The sequence below is a fragment of the Nestor notabilis genome, unplaced genomic scaffold (assembly GCF_000696875.1).
Source record: "Nestor notabilis isolate BGI_N333 unplaced genomic scaffold, ASM69687v1 scaffold11894, whole genome shotgun sequence".
Classification (NCBI taxonomy): domain Eukaryota; kingdom Metazoa; phylum Chordata; class Aves; order Psittaciformes; family Psittacidae; genus Nestor; species Nestor notabilis.
In genome coordinates, this window is record NW_009924285.1 from 2166 (window position 1) to 12228 (window position 10063).

At 44.5% G+C, this 10063-nt stretch overlaps 1 protein-coding gene across 1 annotated transcript; it reads right to left on the reverse strand.

Annotated features, from left to right (window-relative positions):
• Window positions 1–509: 509 nt before the first annotated feature.
• LOC104401017 (pre-mRNA-splicing factor ISY1 homolog) lies at window positions 510–9481 on the reverse strand (the record flags this gene model as incomplete). Its single annotated transcript, XM_010012538.1, has 9 exons — window positions 510–729; window positions 2316–2402; window positions 3536–3639; window positions 5920–6042; window positions 6562–6679; window positions 6891–7003; window positions 7172–7214; window positions 7914–7979; window positions 9430–9481. Coding segments are annotated over 9 exons (814 nt in total), but the record flags the coding sequence as incomplete, so codon positions are not given.
• Window positions 9482–10063: the final 582 nt, after the last annotated feature.

Sequence of the window (10063 nt, forward strand, 5' to 3'; positions counted from 1 at the left end):
GTATTTACAACAGCTGCTGAAATATCCAGCATTGAGCAATCCACCCAGGCACGGTTACAAACCACAAAGAGGGAAACAGCTTTTAGACATCCTGCATGTGTTACACAAAGAAGCAAATCCACCTCATAGTCACTCCTAAGATCTGCCATCAGAACAGGCTGCTCCGGTAAATCAACTGGGCATAAGAGAGGAAGTTACTTCTGGTCTCAGCTCAGCAAAAACCAACATGAGAAAGACGTGCACACTTACGGTCAGGACACCGGGGACAGAACGGCAGTAACGGCACTCAGCTTTCCACTGGGATTTAAGGAGTCACTGGGGTTGTGGTCCTGTCTGTAAGAGGCATCACTGCACAGACTGCTTCAGAGTGAAAGGGTTGAAGACAGCTGCTGACAATGCAGAGACAAGTGAACCTAGGTTTGATCTTTTTCAGCACTGAAGTGCAAGTCATCCTAGTGGATAAACCAAAATGATGGTTCTCCAGCAGAGCACCCTGTAACTTCACCAGTTTACTCTTAACATCCCAAGGGCCTTTGGAAGATAATAGTGATTGCGACCAGAATATGTGAACCTCCTGCTTTTAGCTGGATTATACAAAACCCAGGACATACTGGTGCAGTGTTACAATCCTAAAAGCGTCTTTGCCTCCTGACTCTGTGCCATGAGGGTTTCACTGGCATACTTCTGAAGCAGCTCCATCTTCTTTCTCCGTACAAGAGCTTCCTCAATCTGCAAATGTAAGAACAGGACGACATTCTGCTTAACTGAGGCACCAAAACCTAGCACACTTAGCTATTAAGACAGGAAGAAGAAAACCACAGGAAACAGACCAGGAAAGTTAGAGTGTAATTCTAGTGTTAAAGCAGTTGCATTAGGATGAGTCAGAAGTATCTTTTCTAATACTCAACTAAAGCTCACGGAAGTTGAAAGATGCAGTAAAATCTACACTTTCATCTCAGCTCTATGCTTCTACTGTTTTCAACTAGGAGTTCAGCTCCATTTCATTTTACTCAGTACAGTCACTTGAGCTTAGTTTCAAAGAACTGTCTCAGATACAGCTTTAACAAGTGCAGAACACGTGGAGTCACAACACAGGAGTCTGCGCTCCTGGAATAACAGTTCAGCAAGTGCCTTTCACAGCAGCAACAGCTACAAACTTCCAATCTAAAGTTTGATGGAAGTGCCAGCAATACACAGCTCATTAACAAGCATGTACTTCAAAGATCCAATAACAGCAACCTGCAAGAATTGTTTTTATCTCAGCAATGGTTTTATACTTCTAGAATCCCAGACTGGTTTGGGTTGAAGGATCCAGTCCCAACCCCTGCCATGGGCAGGGACACCTTCCACTACAGCAGGTTGCTCCAAGCTCCTGTGTCCAACCTGGCCTTGAACACTGCCAGGGATGGGGCAGCCACAGCTTCTCTGGGCACCCTGTGCCAGTGCTGCACACAGCATCTCCCAAAAGCAAGTGTTCTGGACCTTAGCTTTTTGTAATTGAGAACCGAGAAGGCATCTATAGGCATAAGGTATGGAACGATTTGCCACTGAAAGAAGAGCAAAGGTTACACTGAGTACTGCCTGATTAGAAAAGATTGCTGTGTAAAGCAGTGGTTATGAATCAGCCAGTTCTGATGGTCAGTTACGCTCTCTTCATCAAGAGAATACCATCAGCCAGAGAGCAATGGTTTTAATCATCACTTCCCTCCTGCAGTTTTGACAAGCCACTGAATGTGTACTTTGGTGAATGTGCAGGATCATGACTCCAAAGGAGAATACAGGATGGTTTTCTGACAAGACAGCAGCAGAGGACAAACCCCACATGCTGTCTGAGGTGCAGGCATACCTCCCAACAGATACCTTCTTGCCTGAGCTGTATTTCAAACATCCTGCCCCAGGGAAGGTGATATACACCCTAGAGCAGTTTCAAAATATTGAAGGTCATGCCAGCAAAATAACTTTAGAAAACTTATGAGAGCAAACCCTGGAGTTCAGACATCATCCCACGAGGTTAATGGGAAAAGTCAGACCATCAGCAGAAAAGGACACTAAAGACAGAGTGGGCAGTCAGGGTTTTCTTGATTGTAACACCACACTTTCCAGTCTATGTAATACTTGTGATGGTTTTGGAAATGCTCATGTGGAAAGGGTTATAGCAACAGTACCAAAATTCTGGCTAGTTCCACAGCATTTGCAAGAGGATTAAAGAGAAGTAACAAATAGAGGACATTTTATTGATGATCTGCTGTAAGTCAAGATCTCAGTCTTGCAGGAGCCCAAATGCATCTCTGCAAGGTAGTATTGTAACATCTTACCTCCTGCTGAGATGGCACTGGAACATGCGCAATGAATTTCTGTTGGCCCTCTTCACCTTCTTTTTCCTTGCCACCTTCCTCATCAGACTGACAAAATCAAATGAAAAAATTAAGCCACATCAAATTTACTTTCCAAAGAGGTCATCAAAAAAAAGCCTTTTTTACTTGCTTTGCCAGAAGGAACCAGACACCATGGTTTGTGATCAACACCACAAACACAACAAGCAGGTGAGCAGGACCGAACAACAAGGGAACATGATGAGCATCATGGTCAGATCCTGCTCCTTCACACTTTCAGAGTTACTGCTTTCGTTCTTCATATATGGTTTTTGTTCTGCTGTGGCATGGCCATGAATGTACAGCTATATCCTCTCCTCTTCCATCCCTCTCTGGCTGCCATAGCAAAGCTATCAACAAAAGAGCAGCCAGCTAACTAAGAAGAAAGCAAATGCTCTGAAGAAAGCTACGTACCACTCCCCTGCACAGCTCTGTACTGCTTTGTTCTCACACTCGAGTGCTGGACTTACCAGTCATGAGATATACTACAAATAAAGCAGGACACTGAAGGAACCACCAGTTTCACCTGGTGGACTATCTCCTTTTTGTTCTTGTGATAAACCCACTGAGGTATGGACTGTAAAATAAGAACTAGTTTCCAGTAGCCCTTTTGTGGATCTTGGAGGGCAGCATCAACATCTCTCACTTCTCCTACTGGTGCTGGGAGCAGGGAGAATAAACAAACAAGAGCCATGTCACAGGAGTGACTGCAGCACCAGCAAAGCCTTGCTGCATCATGATTCAGCTAGAAACAAGACCCTGGCAGCCCCTGGGTTTGTTACCCATCGACAGTGTGAAATTCTACTGGATACAAAACTACTCCTGCTGCCACTGATGTACACTGTACTCAGAACTCAGACTGATCAGTGTTAACTACACACTACCTTACAGATGCCACGTTTCAGACAGTGACAGTTAAACCTCACAAGCTCTCAACTGTCAGTTGTTTCCCACTCGAGTAAAAAGTCTTCCCTAGCTGCCAGTTCTCTAAACACGGACCAGTGTGCTCATTTACTACTGATTTTCACTGAACAGGGACAACTGTAGAGTAACTTAGGCAAGGAGAAGGGCAGAATGCAGCAACAGGCAGGTTCTCAGAAAAACAACTCAACGTCCAAGAAGGCAGTGTAGAAGAGTTGAAATATCACACAGCCATCACGTACCTCATCATTGGTGACAGCATAGATGTTTTCTTCCTCCTCCTCCTCACCTCTTGCAAGTCGTGCTTCTCTCTCCATTTTCCATTTTTCCACTGCTTCTGCTATAACTGGTTAGCAAAGGAAAATGGCAAGTGTATCTGAGAGCACGTTAAAGCAGCACGGTCCTAATTCCAAAGCTTTTACAACAGACTTAACTTCTTGTGTAAATCCTCTACATCGGCCATGCACACTCACTACAGAACCTTGATGCAGTATCTAATAAAATACATCAATACAGACTGAGCAAAACCCAGTGCTGGCACTGCGGAAGCATGGTACCTGCTAGTGCCTTAATTTGGGTACATTTTAGACCTCTAAATGTCATGGATAAATATCAACCTACTTTCTGAACTGAGCAACAGGGGTCACACTTGAGCCTAAGTGGCTCTTCACGTGTCAACAGCTATAGGAAAGCTGATCACTGTGTAATTAAACACAATTATGCTCCTGACAGTGACCACCCACTTTCTTTTCACCTCACAGTGTATTTCTCCTATTCTGTAGCACAATCCCAGTTCTGTAACTTACTGCTACCTCAGAGCTATTAGGCTGCTGTATCTCCACTACACAGCAGAGTCCTAGCAGGAGCACTAAAACAAGATTTAAGCATCTTAATCAGTGACCACACCAGTGTATAAATATCCTGGGGAGGTGCAAGATTAATGCAACTGGGCAGTAGGAAACGCCTGCAGCAGTCATTCCCCTAGCTCTCTAAGATTAAACACTAAAACGTGCTTACTGAGAAGCAAGATGTAACTAACTAGTGGCACGTGCTGCGTTTCATGTGGGTTTGTAACAGAAAAGGTACCTCAGCACTTTGTTTCACAAAAACATAACTCTTCTGTTAACAAGGTAAAAACCACGAGAGCCCAGAAAACAAGTGACCCTAAGAGCATCCCTGCTGTTATGCATCACTAGTACATGACTTGTACGTTACTACTAGTGCACCAGTGGCTCTGTTAGCATCTCCAGCCTGGTTATTTCAAGTGGCACAATCACCAAAGAAGTTAGTTTTCTTAAATAACCACATGACTCCAGAGGAGTTACTTCTCCTGCCTCCAGTCAGCAAGATGTGCAAGAACAGTGAGTGAGGCTTGTTCTAGGGGTGCTGCACCACACAACTTCCCTTCTTACCTACCAACTGTCTGCCAGCCACCTACTGCTCACTTGCTTTAAGGCTCCAGGCTATGCTGCAGGACAGAAATAAGTGTCCTACAGTATTTCCTTTATTCCTCCTATTCCTCCCTGTCTTACAATCTAACTGACAAGGCGTGATCTCTAACACACAATGCTATGAAGGTATCACACATGGAGAAGGCACAAATCTAAGAAGTGGATGACAGTACTAACAGTTACAACCCCAACAACTTGTAATTGTTTAGGCAAGTACTTCCTGCAGTGATGTTTCAAGTTTTTCTCTCTACTTCCCGACAGACAATTGTCTCACAAAAAAGCACCATTCAAACAAAACCTGATTGTTTTATCTGCCACGTTCTGTGAAGAGCCTGCCAGGGGTTCCTACACCACCACATTTCCAACAGGGCACTGAGGATCTGCTGCAGAGGAAGCGATTATAAAACAGATACACATGCAGACAGCAACCCATTGCCAGGATCAGACAATGCTCTTAAAGGTGGTGCACAGCCTCTTGCTTAAAGCTACACAAATAGCAAGTAGATGTCACACAGTGCTGAATTTTAAAGAGGGTTTCAGGTATTAGACTCATAATCCTGTTGTCTTTACTGGGCAAGTCAGTAGAAACACAGCTAGAGAACTGAGTGAGCAGAGACATGGATAAACACTATCTGCTGAGGAAGTATGGGTTTCAAAGGAAGAAACAGTCACAAATGCATTCATGTGGCTAAATTAACATAGGCCACCTGGGCTTCAGGGTTTCCAGAAGGTCCCCTCTAATCTCCAAAGAGAACTAGACAGCTATGCTTACGGATAAATAATGAGGTGAGACAGGAAACAGATGGTATGGCCAGTTTTCACAAAGGAGGGAGGAGATAACCCTCAAGTTCCATCAATCTCCCTGCTGCAACCTACTCTTTTACGTTCTTAAGCATGAAAAAGGTGGGGGGAAAAAGATTCTGCTTCATAGTAAGTCACTTGCTGACAGTATTAAATCATTAACAGTAGTAAAGATGACTCTAAAGCCAACTCTAAAGCACACTGCCTCACCCCTGAAATGCCTTACACAACAGTGATTTGGATACCTGTGTGAAGCTGAACCCTGACAGCTAAGCACAAGACAACACCTGCAGGGCAAGAAAAGGTGTCTTAGGTTCTGAGCCCACCATGACCCCTTCTTGGGCCGATTTATGCAGGTTTTGAATTTCACATACCTTTCTTTTCATGTTCTTGTTCCAGTGGCTCCAGAATACCATCATCTTCATCCCTGTAGCCATAGTACTCTGCATCAATGGACTTCATGAGCTCAGCTCGGGTTTTCCGAGGCGGAGGCAGGGCTGAAAGAACAGTTGTCACTCGTGCAGGCCCATCCTGACAGCTTGCTGTGCATTCCCAGTCCCCACCAGCCTCACAGCAACTCCAGCTACCCTGCCCAAGCTAACAACCAGTGTGTGAGCCCAGCTGCTCTCAGTGTCGGGGGCACTGGCATTTTCCTGCACAGTTCCCATCCTGTGGCACTTCTACGTTGCTGAACTGGAGTCCCAGCACTGAGCAAGACTATATGAAAGGCACTAAAAACCTGTCCCAAGATCCCCCAGATCATGAAGTACTTGCCACAGTTTTTCTCTGCAGAGGGCAAGTAAGGAAGAGCTGATTCAGCAGCACTGCCTCTCTTTCAGGTCCACAGAATTCCCGCTCCTTCTATGACAAATCTACATATAAAGTTGTATCCACTTACATCTATTTATGGGCCAGAATACACTGCTACGAGCATTCCCCACAGAACTACACAGACATTTTACTCAAGAGATACTACTACATAGATTCACATCCAGGAAGAGTTGCTATTTACTTACGTTCCTTTTCAAAAAGTTCTCTAACTCCTGGTAAATCCTTTGCAGCTCCAAAGTATTTGTAACCTCTGTTTCCTGGAACTTCTTTCCCTTCATGATCCAACATTTTCGGCCCAATCCGCTGGAAAATAGAGTTCATGGTTTAAAATCTTATTGCACATGTGTCTTGTATTTCCTGTGTTCCCAGGCATCTTGATGGATTGAAGGATTGGGAAAGGAGATAATGTTGTACCAGTTCAAACTACCCCACATGTAAAACACCCTAATCGCTCGTTTCTATACAGGTTTTACTGCAAATCCCACATTTACAATAGAAACCAATGCGCACTTACAGCATAGTCAGGGCCTCCCAACTCCTTTATTCTGAATTCCCAGTGCCCTTTCTCCCTCAGAAGTTTGTTTATTTCATCATTCAGGTCCCGGATTCTGAATTCCCCCAAGCCAGCTGTTAGAGGGGGAAAAGGCAATGAATTAGGCAGCTTACCAGAAGCACCAGAGTCATTCCAGAACTTGTGCAATGGGAACAGTGTAGTTGACAGAAAATGGGATTTTTTACTGTAACTGATTAGGATTGGGGATTCAAAAAAATCAAATGTAATGAGGGAAGCCTTACCATTTTGAATCTGTGCCACTTTCTTGGAAATTTCCCCAATGATCTGGGCGGACAAGAATACAGAAGTGAATTTCTCAAACAAACAAGCTAGAAAAAGCTGAAAAAAACCCTACAAAGGTCAAACTTCTAAGTTGTCTCTGATCTAGGAAACGGACCTGAGCTTATCAATTCCAACACCAACATAGATTCCATTCAAGCACAAATGTAGTATCTCAGAAGCTTTTTACACTTTTACAGCTGTACACGTGAGGGCAGGAGGTGTGATGAACAGAGAAAGGCTGAGAGAAGTGGGTGTGAGCTGCCTTAAGAGAAGGCAAAAAGGGAACAACTTGTTGCTGCCTTCAACAACCTAACAGAGAGTATAGCAAAGACTGAACCAGGCTGTCTGAGAGCTGCGCAACAACAGGACAAGAAGCAACAAACACAAGTTGGAAGGGGGGAAACATTAAATTCAAGGGAAAAAACAAGGTCATTAAGAAGGTAACCAAACACTGGAACAGGGCCCCAAAAAGCTGTGGGATCCAAATCCTGAAGATACTCAAAACTCAGCTGGACACAGCCCTGGGCAGCTTGATGTGGTACAACCTGCTCTGAACACTGTGGAGAACTGTATGATCTTCCAGTCTAAGTCCCTGTGATTTAACTGTCAGCACACTGACGAAGCCTGAACCAATCTGTCACAGTGGGAAGTGCTGAAGTTCTACCTGTTAGAGAGTTACAAAAACCCACAGCTTGACATTACCTGTCGCCTCCACTTCTCAGCTTTAGGCAGTTCATTACACTCCGAAGCAAGGAAAGGTCTTCGTTCCTGTTTGACAGAAATCCACACACCAGGAAGCTTTAACCCAGCATCAACACACTGACAGCATTTCATGCAAACTTCATTGCTTGATTAATCCCAAACTGTGCTACCAAGCTCCAGTGCTGCTGCTCCCACCCATTCTTAGTAAGTGGAAAATGACAATTCACAGCCCTGACAAATTAACCACAGAATACACAAAACAAAATCTATCACTTGCTTTTTCAGAACACCTCACAATCCTCTCCAAGACAAATAATGTTCCACTTAGGACATACAAACTAGTACTTCATCCTACCTCTAGGATTCTGCGTGCAGTTCTTTTGTTGCTTTCCGTACTGTACTTCCACAGCTCTACCCCTCACATATTACAAAGCCTTCCTTCAGACAATGGACCAGAAATTCTGCTCCATCTTTCTCTCTGGCTGTTTTTGATGGAATCTCTTGCACTATAGTTTCCCTAAACTGTTCTTTTCCACTTTCCTGTCTCATATTGCTCGTGCTCATGTGTGAAGACACCTCAGTCAGATTCCAGAGTTCCACTGTCAGTTACCCAAAGCCAAAAACTAGAAACCTGCCAAAAGAAGAGTTACTGAGAACACTCTGATCCCCATAGCAATATTCTTGCATAAGATTCAGTGAAAAATGCAAAGGAATACCCAGGGATGGTTGAGAATCCACCCCTGGGGGTCTGTATGGGTTTAGGGGTGCTATTTTTTCACTGTGTTGGTGGGGTTTTTAAATGTCAAAGTTGCAAAGTCCATTTTTTTGGCAGCCTTACACCAAGCACGAAAGCCATGTGAACATGGCATGAGGTGTGCAGCCAGTTCCAACAGACACACAGCTATCATGTGCTGGGGTAACACACGCCAATGTTACATCTCATGCACACCCCCAGTTCACAGCTTTGTGGTTGCTGTTGTCAGAATGTTACCAATGAAGAAGATCATGAGAAGGATTCCTCTGCCTCTCCTGGATGAAATCCAAACAAAGCCTGGGATTACTGCTGTAAAACTAAGGGTGTGTGCATCAACTTGCACAAGTAGTTGCAAAAGGAGGTAACCTGAGGCTCAAAAGTGATTTTCACTTTCTGCCCAGCACTCTGCCTGTGCTGGCAGCACTACTGGAGCCTGGGGCTTCCTTCAAACTATTGCAGATTCTACCTACACTACATCAAGAAAATGGGCATCCAGTGCTGTTCAGCTGGCACTTTCCTTTCGGCAGCCGACACGTTCACATGCAGAAACTCTCAACCAGGTTATTTCGTTCAGGAAATTCTATTTACCATTTCCTGAGTCACTGTGAAACACGGTCTATGCTTCAGGTGCCTCCCAGACTCTCCTGTCAAAGTCCTCTAGGACGCCCCTTCCTGCCTGGGTCTGACCCGGCCGCAGCCGCACAGCTCCCTGCATGGCTCACGCTCCCCTCTTGCCCAGAGCTTTAGGCTTTTACACCATACCTTAACTTTCCCTTCCTCAAGCTGAGCTTGGCGAAACCTTGCCAAGGCCGTCCTAAAGGAAAGAAAAGAAACAGGTTTACTTCTACAGATGGACATTCCACCGGGAACAAGTTTGGCTTGAACACACTCACTGACTGGCTCTTCTGTGCTGGAATCCTCAGTGGTTCATTTCTTAGACAAGCACAGATCTTGCTAAGCAACTAATCTTTTTTTTCTGGTTAGCACATGGCAGCATGTTAGATTATTAGCAGCAAAAGCAGCATCAACAAGCTACAAGCATTAACTTTATGTGCCTCAGCAGGGGATACATCAAAAAGCAAAGAAACATTCCAACCCTAACCATTCTGATTCTGTGATTCCAGTGTGTCAGACAGCTGTGGCGTGGCCTCTTCAGCCTCTCCCTGAGTTACTATTACAAGCTCGGTAAGTATTTTAGGGAAAAGAACAAATACGAGACAAATTCATTAAAGAGTCTCTAACGCAGCAGTTCTAAACACGTGCTCTGCAAACCTTCTGGAGAAGTACTCAGCAAAGTCAATAGAAAAACAAGTAGGTTAAAACCTCCCAAGTTTAGCCTGAGAAGCTGCCAAGCAAGATTTATACAATCCCAGACTGGTTTGGGTTGAAAGGACCT